General features: G+C 45.0%; 2 protein-coding genes across 5 annotated transcripts in view; one reads left to right on the top strand and one right to left on the bottom strand.

Moving 5' to 3' along the window:
• Aagab (alpha and gamma adaptin binding protein) overlaps window positions 1–6945 on the bottom strand; it is a 45197-nt gene extending 38252 nt beyond the window's left edge. For all 4 annotated transcript variants that reach the window (XR_008223230.1, XM_052763503.1, XM_052763513.1 and 1 more), the window contains exon 1: window positions 6811–6945. Coding sequence is in view for 3 of the 4 variants with exons in the window: in XM_052763503.1 (XP_052619463.1) it covers window positions 6811–6883 (73 nt within the window). In the remaining variant the exon portion in view is untranslated. The remainder of the gene's footprint in view (window positions 1–6810) is intronic.
• Window positions 6946–7046: 101 nt separating this feature from the next.
• Window positions 7047–20746, top strand: part of Iqch (IQ motif containing H) — a 184749-nt gene continuing 171049 nt past the window's right edge. The window contains exons 1-3 of the mRNA XM_052763476.1: window positions 7047–7188; window positions 14633–14749; window positions 15220–15311. Of these exons, the coding sequence (XP_052619436.1) occupies window positions 7138–7188; window positions 14633–14749; window positions 15220–15311 (260 nt within the window). The 5' untranslated portion in view covers window positions 7047–7137. The remainder of the gene's footprint in view (window positions 7189–14632; window positions 14750–15219; window positions 15312–20746) is intronic.

Raw genomic sequence — 20746 nt, 5'->3', positions numbered from 1 at the left:
GTAGGGATGGGGTGGGGGGTAGGGTGGGGTATGGTGGTATTTTATTTGTACTGAAATGTGATTTTAATTGTATGTTAATAAATAAAGTTGCCCGGGGGTCAGAGCTATTAGAGCCATAGCAAAAGCTGGGTGGTGGTGGTGCACGCCTTTAATCCCAGCACTTGGTAGGCAGAGCTAGGTAGAGCTCTGTGTGGTCAAGGATACAACCAGCATTGGAGACACACGCCTTTAATCTCAATACCATAGAAGACCTGGAGGGCTGTACAACAGACAGTGATGAGGCAGTCATGTGGTTGGTTTTACAACCAATGAGAAGGCAGAACAGAAAGTCTATATAAGGACAAACAGACAGGAAGTAGCTCTCTTCCGGAGAGGTCTCTTGGCTTAAGAGGCTAGCTGCAGCAGGCGGGTAAGCTCTTAGCTCTGATCTCTTGGCTTTCTTCGTTGCATTGGTTCTGTGTTTCTTATTTAATAAGATGGTTGGTTACATCTACAGTGGGATGGGTTCACCAGCAGACTCAGGGCAAGTTGGACATGCTGTACTGAGGAGAGGTAACTGAACCACATGGCAGAATGTAGATTTAAAAATTGGGTTAATTAAGTTATAAGAGCAAGTTGGAAACAAGCCTAAGCTAAGGGCCAGCTTTCATAATTAATAAGTCTCTGTGTTGTTATTTGGGGGCTGGCAGTCCAAGGTAGTCTGACAAAGTTTGCTACAGTGTCTGTTGAAATCTCAAAATAAAGTTTGATTCTTAATAAATAAAAATAAAGTAAAAGTAATCTTGGGTTAAGAATGCCAGATGTGGGGTGTCGTGGTGCATGCCCTTGATGTCAGCACTCGGGAGGCAGAGGCAGGCATAGCTCTATGAGTCTGAAGATAGCCTGGTCTAGACAGTGAGTTCCAGGCCAGCCAGGGGTACTTGTGAGACCTTGTCCCCAAAAAAGGAAACACAGAATCAAGTTAAGAAGCACTGCATGGCCAAACCTAAGGAGGAGGAGTTACTGTAACACAGGACCCTCCGTCTAGATGGGATGGCAGAGGTGATTTGCTGATATTAATCCTACACAGTAAGAGTGGCTAACAGGTATGTCTCTGCTTTAAACGTAATGAATTGAGAAAACAAAAACCCAGACTTTATAAGACTTAAGGCATAGATGGTCTTTTATTGTATATTTAATACATTGTAAATACTTCCTATATTAAATAATGCTCTATTTTAATGTAATATACATTCTCTGGGCAGATTTCCCCCCTTTCCATTAATAATTAAGTCTTCATCCCAGACAGCAATGAAAGCATATTTACAATGAGTTTGTAGGTATTAGTCCTCTCTACCAAGTCTTCCTCCAAAGCAGCCACCTTAAGTAGTTCTGATTACTATGGAATAACCAAACATTTCAGCTCTACCTTCCTCTGGGCTAAGACTTGACCATGAACACACACAGCAAACAGTTACTTCCTCAACACTTGGGACAAACCAAACCTTGTATTTCCACACCAGTTTCTTCATCATAAAATGGAAATAACCTATCCTATTGCAATTATGATAACTAAAGTAAGTTGTATTTTTTAAAACACAGTTGAGGGTGCCTGGAAAGATGGCTTAGCACTTCGAAGCACTTTCTCCTCTTCCAGAGGACTTGAATTCAATTCCCAGGCCCCACATGATAGCTCCCAACTGCCTGTCACTCCAACTCCGAGGGATCCAGCATCCAACAAACGCCCTCTTCTGGCTTCTTTAGCACAGTATGCATGTACATACACACACACACACACACACACACACACACACACACACACACACACACACACTCTCTCTCTCTCTCTCTCTCTCTCTCTCTCCTCTCTCTCTCTCTCTCACTAAAAACACACTTGGGAAGAGTTCTACATACACATAAGTACTCTTATAAGAGCTCTAAATTTCTGCATAGCACTAATTGAAAGAATTTTGCTCCAGATGTTCTGGAAGCTTGTCCAAATGTAGACATGAAGTGGCGTATAGTTGCTGGGTTGGCATCACATATTTTAAAACCAAACCACTCTCCAGGGATTCTTCTAAGTTCCCTCTGTAGGAATAAGATGTTAGCTCTTAACATTTTACAGTTTTCACAGGTAAGGTACATGTTTTTGCTACATACCTCTTGAGGTCAGGAATAGCAGTTTAAGTCACGATTTTTGTGGCAGTAAGCAGAACAGACACTAGCTCCACATTTGATACACATTTACCAGACCACACCTTTCCAGAATAAAAGTATTAGCTTCACAAAACATGCTCTAGGCAGAAGGAACCCTGGCATGATGCACAGACAGTTGCTCTTGGGCCACACCTTGCACAAGCTCCTCAAGGGCATTGGCCTTTGGCTTCCTTCTTATGGTCTACACTGTGGGACTGGTGAGATAGCTCAGCAGGTAAAGGTCCTGCAGACAGGCCTGAACATCTCAGGGAGCAGGTAAAGGTCCTGCAGACAGGCCTGAACATCTCAGGGAGCAGGTAAAGGTCCTGCAGACAGGCCCGAACGTCTCAGGGAGCAGGTAAAGGTCCTGCAGACAGGCCTGAACATCTCAGGGAGCAGGTAAAGGTCCTGCAGACAGGCCCAAACATCTCAGGGAGCAGGTAAAGGTCCTGCAGACAGGCCCGAACATCTCAGGGAGCAGGTAAAGGTCCTGCAGACAGGCCTGACAACCTGAGCTCCACCTCAGGGACCCACACGGTGGAAAGAGAGATCCAACTCCCACAAGTTGTCTTCTGACCCTCATATGTGCGCCACCCACAAATAAGTAAATGAAATTTAAAAATTATTAAAAGTCTACAGTGTAGGACAAGAAGGCCTCTTTTAGTTAAGTATGCATCTAACTGGAGTACCGCAAATAAATCTTAGAGGTTTGACGCAGTCCTTTTGGGTACTTTATCTACAGTCAAGTCCTACTGATTCTTAAAGGCAGTTTCTAACAAACTTGATATTTGATTACAAAATACTTTCCATTGTTGGTCAAAAAGGTAAAACAGATCAGATATGGAAAGACTGATGACCAAGGCAGATTTCTCTTCCAAGCAAGGAAACTCTCCCCTCAAAGTACATCAGATTCAACCCAAAACCTGTATCCTAGCTAATCCAAAGACATTCGTTCATCCTAACTAGATCAAATTCATTCATTCATCATGGTAATCTCCATCTTCTATTCCTTTTTTTGTTTGTTTGTTTTGTTTTTTTTTTTTTTTTGTTTGTTTTTTTTTTTTTTTGGTTTTTCGAGACAGGGTTTCTCTGTGTAGCTTTGCGCCTTTCCTGGAACTCACTTGGTAGCCCAGGCTGGCCTCGAACTCACAGAGATCCGCCTGCCTCTGCCTCCCGAGTGCTGGGATTAAAGGCGTGAGCCACCACCGCCCGGCTGTTTTGTTTTTTTGAGATAGGGTTTCTCCGTGTAGTTTTGGTGCCTGTCCTGGATCTCGCTCTGTAGACCAGGCTGGCCTCGAACTCATGAAGATCCTCCTGGGTCTGCCTCCTGAGTGTGGGATTAAAGGCATGCACCACCACTGCCCAGCCCATCTTCCGTTCTTAAATTAAATTCACCCCCTGAATAATGTAACTTAGTCTTTAATGATGGTAAAACAGTAAATGTCATGTAAATACTTCATCCTGATGCTATCTCGGCTTCTTGGTTCTTCCAAGACAATGGAAGAACTGACCAGCCCTCTCTTATGCCTCTCTTAGTCAAATAATCTGCTGGCCATTCTGGTCTTGCCTTCCTAACTAGTGGGGCACTATTGAGTGGCACCTAATTTTAACAAGAATTGGAGTTACCTAAGATACCTTGCATACAGAAAAAAAAATGAGCTATTTCACAGAATTTTACCCCCAATAACGTTAAAAGTCTCGGTAGAAGGACGGTGGAAGAACGCCGTTTGCCAGCTCCTGGTGATCAGCTCCTTCAAGGCACTGATCACATTTGCCAGTTTTGATCTCTGAAGGGCAGGACAGGGCTAGGCATGGTGCTGCCCGCCTGTGGACTCAACACTAGGGTTGCAAGTTCAGAACCACTAAGACCCTGTTGTGGGGTAAGAGGGAGACGGAGTACCATAGCTCTCAGAATATATAATATTCCTGAGCCTGGCTTTGAAAGAACATTCATCGATCACTAACAGGAATCCAAATCCATATAAATCTTGTAGAAAGTCAGATACATATAGACTCATATAGACCTTAAGAAAATTATGGTATATTCAATATATGGACGTACAACAGGAAGCAATTTTTGACTTAATGTTAAAAAACAATCAGGACAGAAGATGAGGGTACAACTCAGTAGCAAAGCCATTGCTTAGCATGTGCAAGACCCTGGGATCCATCCCCACACCACACACACACCCCTATTGTTGGAGGTTTTTGCTCTCTTTGGGAGCATGCCATCCAGTTCCCCAATAAATCACACATGGAGGCTTATTATTACTTATGAATGCCTGGCCTTAGTTTGGCTTGTTTCTAGCCAGCTTTCCTTAACTTATCCTGTCTACCTTTTGCTTCTGGGCTTTTCCCATTCTCTTACTTCTGTAAATCTTACTCTTACTCCATGGTTTGCTGTGTAGCTGGGTAGCTGGCCCCTGGAGTCCTCCTCCTTCTCTGGCTCCTAGATCTTTGATCTCTCCACCCAGTTTTTTTCCTTCTATATATACTCTCAGTCTGCCAGCCCCACCTATCCTTTCTCCTGCCTTGCTATTGGCTGTTCAGCTCTTTATTAGACCACCAGGTGTTTTACACAGGCACAGTAACACAGCTTCACAGAGTTAAACAGATGCAACCAAAACAAAAGTAACACACCTTAAAACATTCTACTACACACACCCCAGGCTAAAAACTATATATGAAGTAGAAGTATATAATTACAATAATTACAAAAATACAGGAAGTATGCAGGGGCCCAGGGGAGATTGCAAAGAACACTGCCAAAATGTTGGCTAGCATTTTTTTTCTCCATATGCTGAATTTTACTTATAGAGTATGCATTTTTCAAGATGAAACAATATAAGGGGAAAGGATGGGAGACCTGCTGGGAGGGAAGGAGAACTGCTTGACGGAAGTAAGGGAATAGAAGAGAGTTTGGTTACCATTTACTAAGTGCTGTTATTAAGCCTTCACCCTAACAATCCACTAGGTGTTCACAATAAGCAAATTATAGAATATCTGTGCTGGGAGGACAGCGTGCCTAACCTTGTCAACAGGTGTAAAAAATAATTACAGACTGCAAACTGCTTCACCGGTTTTGACACATTTGCAAACCAACATCAACCGTCTCTTGAAACGCCTGTTCATATGCCCCTCTAAGGATCAGCAACCCCTGAACTAAGCATGATCCGCTTGTATAATAATGCCAACCCCCTATCCAATGTTTTAGCACATGCTAGCCTCTGGTAAAACACAATCCTCTAAGAATTGTTCTCATCCCACAGATAGGAACCTGAGGGACAGAGGTTAGGTGACCTGCCCACAGTCATACAGCGAAGAGTCAACACCACACATTTAAAACAGACGTCATGAGTTCTATACACCTCTACTTCACAGGGTCCTGGAGTGATAGTACTGGCCGTGAGCTGGCTCCTTAGCTCTTCCTACCTCACTACTCTCTCTGATCCACATTTCAAGGCTCATTAGTTTGGGGGCTGGAGTGTATCTATCTCAGTGGTACACTGTCAGCCTTAGTATGCACAGTGGGAATTAAACAGAAAACACACACACACACCAAAGAAAAAACACTTGAATTTGATAGCTATGCTTAGGGTCCAGAAGCAAAGGCACTGGGTGCAGTAACACCCCAAACTCACTTTGCTGGAGAACGTGCACCTCAGGAGGAAGTCGAGACATTTAACTGCAAGTTAGGGGGCACCTAACAAGTCCTATCTATCTATCTATCTATCTATCTATCTATCTATCTATCTACCTACCTACCTACCTACCTACCTACCGACTGACTCACCCACCCACCCAGCCACCTATCATCCATCCATCCATCCATCCGAGTCAAGAATGCCCGCAGCTGTCACCTCAAAGGGAATAAGAGTTTATTCTGGAGCCAAACACGAGTGATTATGGACAGGGAACAGGAATTGGGGTTGCCTCAAGTACCATGTTCCAACATGGTAACGATTTCACGATGTTTTTATAGTAACAACCACAACAACAAAGCCTTAAAATCAGGGTGTTTTAAAAATACATCAGTGGGAACATCAGGTAGGTGGATTACTGTAAATGGAGTAAGCCTGTGCTGTAGGCCTCAGATACTATCTGATAACATTCTTAGCCTTTGGATTGGTGGAAGCTATGGCTCTGTTTGCTTATTTCCAAAAGGACTTTAAGGATAGTCACAAGGATATTAGGTCAGACACGGAGGTAGGCAACAAATGGCCATGAAGGGGCCTAAAGCCAGGCAAAGAGCTACAGTTAGTAAAATTCCAGCTCTAAACAATCACAGGAATTCTGGTCAGTCGATCACCCTGGCAGGACATTTAGCTGTTTTTTTTTTTTTCCTTTTTTCCCCTGAGCACTTCAGTTCACTCCAGCGCCTTACATTTCGTTTAAGGTCACAATTTCCAGGGCCCTTGAGTGTCATGTTAGGGGATGCTCGCCACACCCCTGAGGCTGGAGGTCAGAGACTGGCCTCACTTTACACAGGAAGAGGATTAAGCACCTGGCGCAGACACCTGCGGAGGAGCCGCAGTTCGGGGCCCAGCGCGGGCAGGGCCAGAGAGAGGCCGCCGGCCCTGGGCCCGTCGCTCCGAGCTGGGCCTTGCAGCCCGGCCCAGGCGCCGGGTTACTCACGTTGCACCAGCCGGTCCCCGGTGAAGGTGGCGGAGCAGCTGGTGACCAGAGCACAGGGGACACCCGCAGCCATGGCTGCGGCGGAGCGAGTTCCGCGCCGGCGTCGCTTCCGCCTTGGGCCGCACCACTGCGGCCGGCGCGCGGGGGAGACGCTCCGGGAACGCGCTCTGGGCGGGGCCGCCGCAGAGCCAGCCCACCCCCTTCCGCTTCTCCAGTGGAGTGCGCCGGCCGCGCGCCGCGTTGCTATGGAGACCCCCGCCCCCGCCTCCTAGAAGCGCTCGGAAGGCCCGCACCTCCCGGGACAGGTGTCCTCAGCCCGCCGCAGCCATGGCGCAGGGTGTGGAGGGCAACGACCCCATCGGATCCATCCTAATCCAGGTGGGAAACCAGCCGGGCCGTCGGCCGGGCAGACCTCCCTGCGAGCCTCCAGGCATCGCTTGTGCACCCCAAGCAGTGCCGTTCACACTCACAGCAGGAAACTACACTTTAGGGCTTCTTGCTCTGGGGGTTGAACACAGAACAGGCTAGGCGAGCGCTAAGGAAGTGCGCTACCACTAGGCTGCATCACCAGCCCTCCTTTTACTTTTAGGCCAGATGGCCATTAAATCAGGCTGTCTTTCAGCGGACTCTGCAGTTCAGGCAGGCCTCGAACTTGTGGCCCTCCTGCCTCAGCCTCCCGAGTAGCTGGGGTTATAAATCTGAGGCTCAGGTGTTCAGAGCACCGTTAAAAAATACAGTACTAAATGTTTAAAGTCCATGACTTGAGGGTATGGAGGGGAGACTCATGAGGAGGTGAGGAATTCGAAGAGAAAGCAGAAATATGGGATCTGTGCTTCTTAACCTGAAATATACACAGCTTGCCCGGGAACACACACCAAACATATATTAAAGATAACTTGAACTACAAATCAATATAGAAATGTGGCACAAATGAAAACTCCGGGAAATATCTTTATAATCTAGGGAGAAAGCTTTCAAAGTCTCGACTTCTTCAGTAAAAATTCAGTTTGTGACAGTTAAACAGATTTTTCTGAAATAGCTAGGTATTTTGTTTTTTCCAAGATGTTTCCTCCCTTACCGTAACTTCTAACTCATATTTTGCTCTTTTTGACTAAGGCTTAAAATAATTTCCTGGAAGGTCAGTCACTTCTAGAAGAAACACAAACCCTAAACTCACCAGTTTCATAGACTTCCTGTTAGGAATTGGACCTAAAATCTGACCTTGTATCATTCTCAGTAATTTACCCTGTGATGAGTTTAGCCAAACTGGAACATGGGGGGGGGGGGGGCACGACACACAGACCCCTGGTGCCTTCACTCTGACACCAACTGCAAGGTTATGAATCTCCACGGTAACCCTCACGTCAGACGAACTGGCTATGAGCCAGGTCCTGCAACACTTCACATTTTATTGTTTGTGAGCAAGACTCGTGGAACTCAGAGATGGGCTACACTTGTGATCAGGATCTGTCATAGTGAAAAAGAAGGGTTAAAATTAGCCAAGGAGAGCAATACATAGTGCTCGCTCCAGGGGCCATCCCAGAAGAGTCAGTGGGCATCATCACCCCCTTCCAGGCACAGTATGTGACATCATACAGAATTTGGCCAGCTGGAGACACTTACCTGAGCTTTTTCTACTCAGAGTTTGATTGCAGCTCAATCTCACACTTTGTGCAGGCTCTGGTTCTTCCAGACAGCACAGCTGACACAGGGCGGCTCAAAAAACCCCCCTGTGAACTGCGTTTGTTGTTAGACTGTCTTGTGGCTAAACATCCAGACACTTCAGTCAGGCAGGACATTCCAGGGGCTTAGAGATCATCTCTCAGTAGCCAAGGTTGAAGCCAGACCTCTCTTTGGGTACAGTTAGTTTTCCCCTACACACAGCCCCCTTTCCATTGACACTAAACAACCAGAACACTAGTGGGGACTTCCCCCAACCCTGGGATCAGCCAGTTCTTCCCCACAGGGATATGACCACAGGGGCAGTCTGTTTCCTCTTTCACCAAACCTGGGACATAGCTTGAGGGGGGCAGTACTCTGGGGCTCAGTTTCACACTTTCCCTTAAATTAATTATCTCCAACACTTCTCTTGTGGTCTGGAATAGTATAGAACAGTGTATTAAAAGCCTTTCTTCTTCGCAGTGAAATACAGATAAAGTTGTTTGGCTAACTTAATTTACATGACAGCGAAAGCCAACTTTTGACAGTGGATTGTAAAACAGGAATGGAAAGGTGCAGCATAGTCATCTCTACATTAACAGGTGTCCTGCTTGTTTAGGAAGGTGTTACATAATCTTTTTGTGTGCAGATATGAACACAACATCTGCTTCCCCCAGATAAGGCACTGTGGTGGTTTGGAAGAAAATGGCCCCCAAAGAGCAGTGGTACTATTAGGAGGTGTGGCCTTGTTGGAGGAAATGTGTCACTGTGGAGGCGGGCTTTGAGGTCTTATATATGCTCAAGCCATGCCCAGCGAGACAGTTCACTTCCTGTTGCCTTTGGATCAAGATGTAAGGACTCTCAGCTCCAGCGCCATATCTGCCCACAAGCTGCCTTGCTTCCCGCCATGACGATAATGGACTAAACCTCCGAATTGTAATTGAGCCACCCCAGTGAAATGTTTTCCTTTATAAAAGTTGTGGTGGTCATGATGCCTCTTCACAGAAATAAAACCCTAACTAAGACAGGCACCTAAGTAATGATTCTACTCAAATCTAGGTTGGTGAAAAATGAGTTTTACTGGGATTACTTCCAGGAGTGTAGATGACACCCCCCCCCAAAACATCTCAATTCCCCACATCTGACTCCAGCATAAACAGCTTTCTTAAAGCTGCACACATGGAATCCTCTACTTTAGCTAACCTTCTACACTGTATAGACCTCAATCTGGAAACCATGAGGTCACATGCTGCTTGGGAAGGATTGCATAAGGGTGTAGGAAGGAGTGACTGAAATCTCAGTCTCATGCCTCCCCACCTCCATCTTCAATGAGGGATGCTAATGGCCAGGCCTGAGGGATGCTTGTGAATAGTCACAGCTGCTCTGAGGAAGGTGAAGAGAACTGCCGGCAACCGATTCATAATTATCTAATTCTATTTCAAGTGGGCTTGGAATGTAAAACCTTTATTGATTTTAAGATTGTTTCAATTGTATAACTTCAATTTTAATTTTGAATTAACCCAGAGAAGAATCACTATCAAAAAGAAAAGAATATGATACCTGTGAACAGCCTGAAAGCAGTATCCTCAAATCACCTCCTTAATTAGAACTTTCAGAACTTAGACTGTGTCATCTAGTAAGTTTCCTCATGGGTTTCTGCCATTTTCCATCCCATCTACAAATGTTTGCAGCGTGGCCTGCTAGGAACCTTTACTTCCTCTGCATCTGCATAAAGACTCCCTGACATTGGTTCAGTCACGTGACTAAGTGATATGGTCATGAGCCATAAGCATCAAAGGGTTCAAGAAACATGCCCTTCCCTAGGTTAGCATCAGACTCTAATGGCAGCACAGGTCCATTTCACACCACAGAGCTTACTGTAGCATTTAAAAGAGCAATCCAAACTTATTTATGCTCCATGGTGTGACTTGTGACTCCACACAATGTGAGCAAAGGTTGGAGGGTAAGGAATGATGACAGCATTCCTTTATTCTGCACAGAGGCCTGTTAGGCACCCTTCTGTTCACTATTCCTTCATCAACAGTTCATGACTCTCTTACATTTATGTGTGTATGTGTAGAATGCATGAAAAGATGATGATCTATGTTAGAAACTAGACATTTATTTGTAAAACTGTATAGGTTGATTTTTTTAAGGAAGGATTCTGTGATAATCAAATTCTCAGAAAGTACAAACAAGTGATTAGAGCTGACCTAACATTTAACATACATAGAGACCCTTTTCTACGAGTGAAACAGATTCATGTTAAACATAGGTATAGGTAGCTTCCGTTGTTAACTTGACAGAGCCTAGAATTATCCCTGGAGGCTCACATAGGGGACTGCCTCATCAGACTGGCCTGTAGGCAAGTCTGAGGTATTTTTGGATTGCTGATTGATGTTGGAGAACCCAGCCCACTGTGTATGCGCCAGCCCTGGGCAGATGGTTTTGTGTTGTGTAAGAAAGCAGGCTAAGTGTGGACCAGGGAGAAGAAGACAGTAAATGGAGTTCTCCCATGGCTTCTGTTTCAAGTTCCAGCCCAGCTGGAGTTCCTGGCCTAGCTTCCCTCAAAGATGGACTGTAACTGTAAGATGAAACACTCTCTCTCCTCCCAGGTTGCTTTTGATCATGGTGTTTATCACAGCAACAGAAAGCAAAGCAAGACAGAAGAACTTAAGAACAGATCTGAAGTACTTAGAGCAAACTTCAACACAGTTAATACTGTTGTAATCAAACTATCAGGGTGACTTGCCAGGAAAGCTAATGCTTGCATTTCCACAATCATTCCAGTTGTCAAAGTTCTGTCCCATTGTCAGATATGGGAACCAGAGAACTGGATCTTCATGGAGTTCTATTTGGCAACATTCTATTAACTACAACTTCTTTTGCCTTAGGGCGTATAATATAGGTATTTTTATAATTTTAACTGAATCCAAGGAGGGTCATAGCCAGCATATGGGAGAGCCAGGCCTTGCCGGGAGCTCTAGGCTATCTCATGGAGCCCTAACAACCATGCTAGGCGAGTATTAGGCCTCGGTCTATAGAGGAAAGTCAAGAACAAACATATAAAGTAATTTGATCTAAGTGATAACATCCACTGTGTGTTGATCCTTCAATAGGTCACGTGTGTAGATGTATATGTGTCTTTGTATCTGTATATTTAACATACTGTTCTACAGTGAAGGATCCCTGGTCTTTCCATCAAAATCACCTTTTTAATCAGTTTTGGAAAGTATATTACAGAAGTCCAGCAGCTATATCTTAACACGTAGCTTGGAAACAATGAAGCTAAGTTGACAGCTTGATGTTTTCCCTGGCTTTCTCATCAGTCCCTAGGCATGGTTTATAATACACACATATAACACCAAAATGAGCAAGGTCAAGAGTAACTCCAAGATATGAAGACGAATCAGCCAACATTTGTGCTGAGTAGAAGTGAACAAAGTGGAATTTTACATTGCTCACGACTGTGTGGCATCTGGTGTCATGGATCTTTCAGGATCTACAGCAAATCTTTGCTGCATTAAGCCTTTCAAGGGTTTCTATTAATAAGGGCTCTGTCCCCAGACTGTCAAAACAATAATAGTTTCTAAGTAGAAACTGTATGGCAAGTAATGTTTTTTTATGTTCATAGAGATAATGACTGACCTGTAAAATTTCAAAATGGCAGATTAGACGTAAGTAAAGAAATAGAAACTTAGAATTGAACTTCATTTCCTGCCAGGTCTGGTGTGACGTTTCCCACAGAACTTGTCTCGTGCAGTCACACAAACAGGTCATCTTAAGAGGAGAGGACAAAATAACCTGGCAAGAACCTAAGAACCCTCTTGAGAAAGTGAAGCCAGCAACTTCACTCAGCAATAGGATCGAATATCAGCTGGCCACATGCAGTGAGTTTTGCTAGGGCTTTCAATCCAGAGAGCAGGGTCCCACACCCTCCTCTGTGGCTCACCTGTACCAAACACCTTACAGATCATTTCTGACTCCCATTCTGAAGTAGCTAGTGTGAATCCCTATTTTCCAGGTGAGAACTCTCCCAGGTTCAGGCAAGAGTCCAGGTCACATGCATGTGGCAACAAAGTCTGTATTGCTTCATTTTTTATACCCATTATTTCACTTTCATCCACTAATTCCAAAAAATAGGGAAATGATTCTGTTCTGGCAAAAACAAACAAACAAACAAACAAAACCTAGAGGAGGTGCTAAAATTCTGGATAATATACAGGGAAACTGGATGCTTAGAGTCAGTGCGAGGAGCTTCGTGCAGCTGCCGCTTCTGGGGTTCTTTCGTGCTGGGCCTGTCACACATTCCCTCACAACTCTATGCAGGAGTGTTGTTGCCCAGACAAGGGGCAGATGAGGAAAACCAAAACCTTTGGTACCTTGGTGAATAATTCAGCTCAGTCTCACTCCCTCACATGACTGGAAGACATCATTATAGAAAGATCCCTGGAAGTGCAAATACAGAGGAGAGAGCCAGTTCACTCGTAGGAGGAACCAAATGTAAGGCTGTCCCCTTGAACTGCCCCTTACACTGCACATGTTTTCAAGCAGTAGATGGCAAATCAGGTCACAGCGGTGATTTGCACAAAAGGATCAGAAGACATGCCTCTTCATCATTGGTCCCTACAGGCAAACAGTGAGTGTGTTCAAGTATCAATCTGTGCGCCCTGGAGGCTCTGTGTGACGATTTGAGCAGAGTACAAATAATCAGATGTGTCTGCCAGACTTTGATGTGCATCAGTGAAAAGATGCAAATTCTGCCTCTTGAATATGGCACTGGGTTCCGTGGGAACATCCCCAAGTAAACAGTAACAGGCTGGACCAATGTGCAAGTCCAGTTATCCTACCAGAGCACAGGTAGACTTTTCAAAATGCCTTTAGCAACCCAGTCTGCAGAGTGCTCTTGGTGTGACTGTTGCTGAAACAGGTGTCTGGGGTTGTGAATTAGCATAACAAAATGTTTTCCTTGTGGCAGCAACCCACGAAATAATCAGTGCCATCTGCATTTATCTGAAGTTTGGTTTCTAATATGCACGCAGAGAGTCGGCCGCTTCCTTGTGCCATGATGCCGATTCGATCCCGAGGGTGCCTGATGGAAACATGTTCACCATTTCCAAGGAAAACACACTTCAGCAGGGCCAGCTGAAGCAATGGCATATACTGCTTTTCTCCCCACCCCTGCTTCATGGATTATTTCCGTTTCTCACTAAGCAAAACAAAATCAAAGGCACACAGACAGAACTGCTTCCTTAGAGCAGTGTGTGGAAGAGCCTGTGAGCACCGAAAGCCACCAGGCCCTGTGGGCACATTTGCTGTCCTCTTGAAAGAGTCGCCTCTGCTAGGGCCTCACTTGGGCTGGAAGTTCCCTGTTTTCTTACCTTAGCCCATCTGAAGCAATCAGAGTCTGGCGAAGACTCACCCTCTCTGGCCCACCTGCCTGACCACCTGGGAGAGCAGGAGCCATCCCGGCTACCCTCCATCGTGACTCTGTTTCTAGTAGCAACACAAAACAGAATGGTACAGAAGGCTTCTTGTCCCAACTCTGAGATGATGGTAGAATCCTCCTAATAAGGGCTGTCCTAAAGCCATGGAGGCAGTCCTTTTTAATGAATACCACAGAGCCGAGTGTGTCTATGACCCAAGCCCACCGTAGGTCTGTACTGTCCATGACTGCAGGCTGGGGATGTGGCTCGGTTGCTAGAGTGCTTGCCTCATCCTGGATTCAGTCTCTGAATTTTATTCAGGCACTGAATAAAAACCAGTGTGTTGGTGCACACCTATGATCCCAGTTTCTAGAGGTAGAGGCAGCAGGATGACGCAGTTCGAGGTCATCCTTGGCTACTTAGTGAAAAATCCAAGGCTAGCCCAGACTGCATAAAACCATGTCTCAAAAACCAACAACAGCCGGGCGGTGGTGGCGCACGCCTTTAATCCCAGCACTCGGGAGGCAGAGCCAGGCGGATCTCTGTGAGTTCGAGGCCAGCCTGGGCTACCAAGTGAGTTCCAGGAAAGGGCACAAAGCTACACAGAGAAACCCTGTCTCGAAAAACCAAAAAAAAAAAAAAAAAAAAAAAAAAAACAACAACAAAATTTGCAATAGGTAGACAACGCATACTTCAATCTATCTATGTATTTATGTATTATTTATTTTTGCATTCAGGTCCATGAGGACCTTCATCAATTAAAGGAGAAATTAACAAAATTCTCAAGTGAGGAGACAAAAGACCCTCTAGACATCCAAAATCTTGAGACAGCAATCCAAAGGACCGAAACGGGGGTTGAAAGTAAGTAAAGCTTTGGGCAGGAAATTAGATCCCGGAAAGAGAAGGAAGGACCGGGTGGTTCTCATGGGGGCCTATGTCGTTCTTTAGCAGAGCTGGGTTTAGGGGGACCACCATGACTGCTTGAAGGTCATGTAGGACAAAGACATTCTTCCATGTCACTATGCCGGGTCACATCTACAGAGCCAGGCTGTCTACTGACTTTGATAAAGTTTCATTTGTGATGAGGGCTGCGGGTTACGTAAGCTTTGAGTGTCAATTGTTCATTATGCTTTTTGGGACATTTGAAGTAATTTGGCCTTGAGGTGTCTAATGATACCTTAGGCATGTAATAACACACAATGTTTTGTGCATTTTGAGGGGGCTTAATTACACGAATCAAAGTATTGACCTAATGAAATGAAGTAAATTAGCTGAGTATTTTACATCCACCATAATGGCCTGAGCTTTGACTTTTCTCTAACAGATTCACATTGAGAAGTATCTAGATATTGTAAACCACCAGGTGTTAATGGCACCTGTGGACAAAAGCTTACAGTCTCCTCTGACTTCCAAATGGTAAGTAAAATAGCCACGTTATAGCCCGAAGTAAATAACACCAGGAGCCTTTATCTCTTGGGGGGAAATGCCTGAAGTTTGTGTCAGAATTTGGAATTGAGGGATACTTGCTTGGAGGCTCCTTTCAGGCCTGCTGCTTGGCGGCATGGCAGTTGTCAGGGGTCCTAGGTTGCTGTTGCTTTTTGATGAGAAATCGTTAAAATTCTTCAAGGAAACGTTTAAATGGAAATGGGTTGGGTTTTTATCATGTTCAGACCACGTGGTACTTGTTTACAGTTTTGTACTTCCAGTATATGCTTTATTACTAAAGTAATTTTGGAACTGGAGATTTGGATTCGAGGTTAAGAGTGCGTACTGCCCCTCTAGAGGACCTGGGTTCAGTTCTTCTTGTGATTCCAGCTCCAGGAGGTTTGACACCCTCTCCCGGCCTCTGCGGGGGGCCTCCCTCCCCTAATATACACAGTGTATACAATTCACACAAACACACACACACACACACACACACACACATATAAAATAAATCATGAAAATAATTTTGGTATCTATAGTATGCAAAAAAATAATATAGTTTGGTTGAAATACCCATTATGTACTATATCCTAAGAGATGATTTATTGAATTCAAACTAAGTTTAAAAGAGCAGTCTTGCCATGGGCCTCCTAATGAGTGACTACAGATGAAGCTTGGTGGTTAGTCTTAAGTCCCTGTGACTCTTCTTTGTGTTTTGAATATGGATCTGGCATAAGGGACTGATGGTAAGCAGTAAAGGCAGTGTTCTGAAACTGTGCAAGGAGACATGGAGAGGTGTGGACAGAGCCAAGTCCCAGTGCTGTATAGTGGGGAGCAGAGCTTTGAGTAGGCATTGACCCTGTCCTCCCCCTGTCCCCAACCATGAAGGTGGCGACACAGGTACCGATTGTCCTTTGATAGAGGTTACCCTGTCCTGTCATCCCTATGTCCTCCCTAGCCTTGCATACATGAGTATCTGTCCTGTCAGGTTATTCCATATTCACCACAATTTTATCCTCACTTCCTAGATGGAGTACCACCTCAGCATTCATTACTAATGCTTTGTAACAGATTACCTGGGCTTAATATCTTAGGACACCAGAACTTATTATCTCATAGTTTGTTTTCAGGAATACATATGGACACAGCCATGCTAAGAGCCTCTGCCTCAGGGTCTCTCACAGTCTCAGTGCTGACTGGAACAGTCCCCTTTAAGACAGCGTGGAGAAGGGAAGGGAAGGCAGCTGCCTGAGAGATGGGCGAGGATCTACTTCCAGCGTCAGTCACACAGTTACCATTGGCCTTTCAGGTCCATTATCACATGGACTCATATGAGGTTCTCAGTCTGTGGAATAGAAGAAAATTCATTCCATCTGGGAGCCTCTGGAAGCAGAAAGGGCTGGGGAATGACCAAATGATGGACAACATGGTACAGGAATATTGATTGTGTCACCATCATGGTGGCTTCAAATGACAGTGATCCTCTTGCCTCCGACTCCCTAGTGTTAGATTACAAGGGTGAGCAACCATGGCTGCCTTCATCAATGATTCTTTGCTGTATCAATACACCGACGCTCTCCATGTCTCCACTTACATCCAGGTGTTTGAATCTAAAGCCTCGTTCTCCTCCTTTCCCCTTCTCCTTTCTTTTCATCCTGAGTAGGACCGTCTTTTTTTTATTTAAGAAAATTTTTATTCATTTAACATACCAACCACAGATCCCCCTCCCATCCCTCCTCTTGCTCCCCCCCCCCCCCCCCCCCCCCGTGCCATCCCCTCCTCTGAAAGTATAAGGCCTCCCATGGGGAATCAACAAAGCCTGGTACATTCAGTTGAGGCAGGACCAAGCCCCTCCCCCCTGCATCAACCTAGATGCCCCTCAACCGAAGAATGGATAAAGAAAATGTGGTACATCTACACAATAGAGTACTACTCAGCTGTAAAAAACAAGGACAGCATGGAATTTGCAGGCAAATGGATGGAACTAGAAAATATCATCCTGAGTGAGGTAACCCAAACCCAGAAGGACAAACATGGTATACACTCACTCATAAGTGGATACTAGATGTAAAGCAAAGGACAATCAGACTACAACCCACAGCTCCAGAGAAGCTAGCTAACAAGGAAAACCCTAAGAGGGACACATGGATCACCCTGGGAAGGGAAAATAGATGAGATCTCCAGAGTAGGACCATGTATCAGCCCATATTTAATCCAGATTATGGAGGCTTCCAGGAATCTCTTCTCTGGGTAGCACTGTGGCTGGTGCCCTATGGGATTCAAAAGAATCTAAGTTCAGAGCAAAGACTTTAACTTGGTGAAAATTGCAGTACATGGTGGCACCTGGTTAAATGGAGACTCAAGTACAGCAGATGGGAGCATGGAGAGGGCACTCCAGCCTATTCTAGAGATTCTAAGGGTAAAGTTGTTCATGGGCTCAGGCATGCTGAAAGGAAAAGGGAGCATTTTCCAGGGAGAATGATATAACACGCATGAAGACCACAGAAGGTCTGTTCATCAGGGAGACAAGTCAGCTTGGTGGAGGGAGCTGGGGGAAGAAAAATGGGCAGGTAGAGCAGGGACAGACTGGGTAAGAGTAAAGTCTAAATCATTTTCTTAGAAAGGAGGAAGTGCTGATGACTTAATGACTTAATGGGAGTGCTGTTTTGTAAAGATGACTCTGGAAATGCTGTAGACAGCGGCTGGGGACAGTCTAGAGAGAGCAGCAGCTGGATTACCAGCCGTGGCCCAGGTGTCATCAGATGGCTCAGCTGCCACTCCTTCATCCAGCAAGCATGTGTTGAACAGCTGCTATTTGCCAACATGCTTTTAGATACGGGAGCTGTGTCAATTAGCCACAGACCGTGTCCTTCTAATCTGAGGTGTGCAGATCCAGATGAAGAGGTTTGCACGGGGAGTGAAAGGAAACCCTGCGTTTGTAACATTTGGAAAGAACCTCAGGGTTCTCGACATTAGATAGAGGTGAGAAGAGAGACTCAGAGTGACCCCAAACTTTGGGGCCTGGGCCACTGAGGGTGACTTGAATTTGTGAATTTGTGATGAGTCCAATCTGTACAAAGGAGAGCTCCCCCACCTTTTGTCACCCTCTGTAGTCTGCCTGGAAACCTCTGAGATGCTAAGTCAAAACCCCGGCCATAAGTGTAGTAATTCTTCTCCACTTTTATAAAAAGTAATTTATTTATTTATTTTTATTTTACATGCATTGCTGTTTTGCCTGCATGTATGTCTGTGTGAGAGTGTCAGATCTTGGTTATAGACAGTTGTTAGCTGCCATGTGGGTGCTGGGAATTGAACCCGGAATTGAGCTGGAAAAGCAGTCAATGCTCTCAACCTCTGAGCCATCTCTCCGGCCCAGGAATTCTTCTCTTTAGAGGCTTTATAGAAAACAAGCTGACGAACACTGCTGCTACCAGGTGACCAGGAGTGCTCAACACTTACAGTAACTGAAGTCGACAGCATCCCAGCCAGGGCTGTGCAGTGGGTTCCCATGTCTGCTGTGTCCAGCCTGAACCTCCCTACCAACTGAAGCTGAACTTTGTAACACCAATTCTTAAGGGTCTTCTAATAAAAAACCTGGAGCCAGATGTTGGGGTAAATGCTGAAAAATCAGAGAGACAAAGGAACAAAACACTGCCACGTCTCACCTTGCCAACTCCACGAGTCCTCTCACTTAATGCCTCTGAGTTCTCAGCTGAAAAAGCTTCAGCTGAAAAGGGTCAGCCGAAAGGCCTCTAGCCGAAAGGGGCTCCAGTTCCTGTCTCCTACCTCATATACCTTTCTCCGCCCAGCCCTATCACTTCCTTCCTAGTGATGGGATTAAAGGCGTGTGATTCCCAAGTGCTGGGATTAAAGGTGTGTATCACCACTGCCTGGCTTCTATGTTTAATCTAGTGGCTCGTTCTGTCCTCTGACCTTCAGGCAAATTTTATTAGGGTATATAATATATCACCACAGAATTGAGAGCTTCTTAATGCAGAAGAGACTGGGTTTGGGAGAGAGGAAGCAAGAGACACTGGGTTTTTTTTTTTGTTTTTGTTTTTTTTTTTTTTGATTTTTCGAGACAGGGTTTCTCTGTGTAGCTTTGCGCCTTTCCTGGAACTCACTTGGTAGCCCAGGCTGGCCTCAAACTCACAGAGATCCGCCTGGCTCTGCCTCCCGAGTGCTGGGATTAAAGGCGTGCGCCACCACCGCCCGGCAGAGACACTGGGTTTTAAGGCCCAGGGGTTGAGATGAGAAGCTAAGGTTAAGTGAATAGACAAGGCCTCATGCTGACTTTGAACAGGCCTTGGAAACGGTAGGGCCAGCACCAGGCACACACATATGCAGTTACATGAAAAGCTTTACAAAGCACTTTGATGTGCGTTGCCTGAAATCAGCCCCACAGTCACAGGGGTAAGTCATTATCCCCATTTTATAGACGCAGACCTAAGACTGAGTGAATCGCACAAGATCACATGGAACTGTGATCACAGAAGTCTGCAGGAACTCTCAGAAAACCCAGTCTTCTAATCTAATGCTATTGAAAGAGAGTGTAATTTGCAATGTTTTCAGCATATTTCAATTCTTAAAAGAAACCCTGTTAAATCTAAATAAAATTAAAAAAATAAAAGCTCTTTACATGAATTAAACAATTCAATGAGATAAAACATGCCAGCTCATACTGATAAAACCCTAGTTTTTGGCCATTTATAATCTTTTTAAAAAATATGTTTAAGAAACATTTATTTATTTGAGTGATGTGTGTGTATGTGCACATGTGTGTGTACACATGTGCCACACCATATATGTGGAAGTCAAAGGACAACTTGAAGGAGTGTGTTCTTGCCTTTCTCTATGGAAAGTGTGAGAATCAAATTTAGGTTCTCAGACTTGGTGACAAAGTACCTTTACCCACTGAGCCATCCTTCCAGCCCTCATTTTATAGTCTTAATTTTTAAGTTTCGGACTGTCACTTGCAAAAAGGTTAAATTTATAACTGGCAGATTGTCCGATCCACTTATTCTTTGAAAACAAAGAATCTATAGGGAAAAAGAAAGACTGGTTCTTGGAGAAGAAAATATATAGATTTACTCCCCACTGAGGATATTGAGTCTTGGTTTGAAATCAAAAGAGGAAGCCACCACCAGAGGCCAGTGCAGATGATGGGCAGGGCAGGAGTAGGTGGAGTCAGTGTGCGTCAAAGCGTCAAAGAAACATACTAACTTCTGGTAAGAGCCTCAGAGCCGAGAGCATGGCTAAAAGTCCTCAGAGAAGGCGTCTGTCACCAGTGAACTAATCTAATAGGTGAGCTCTCCTGCCCTGAGTTGTCTCTTGGCGTCTCGTCTCATTAGATGAAAGGGTCGGGGAGTTGTCTGAGGACTGCAAAGAACTAACGAGTAGCAAATGGAATCAAACAACATTTCTGG

This window comes from Peromyscus californicus, unplaced genomic scaffold, assembly GCF_007827085.1.
Source record: "Peromyscus californicus insignis strain IS unplaced genomic scaffold, ASM782708v3 Scaffold_11__1_contigs__length_118956290, whole genome shotgun sequence".
Classification (NCBI taxonomy): domain Eukaryota; kingdom Metazoa; phylum Chordata; class Mammalia; order Rodentia; family Cricetidae; genus Peromyscus; species Peromyscus californicus.
Note: the sequence above shows the minus strand (reverse complement) of the source record. Positions and strands in the feature narration are given on the sequence as shown.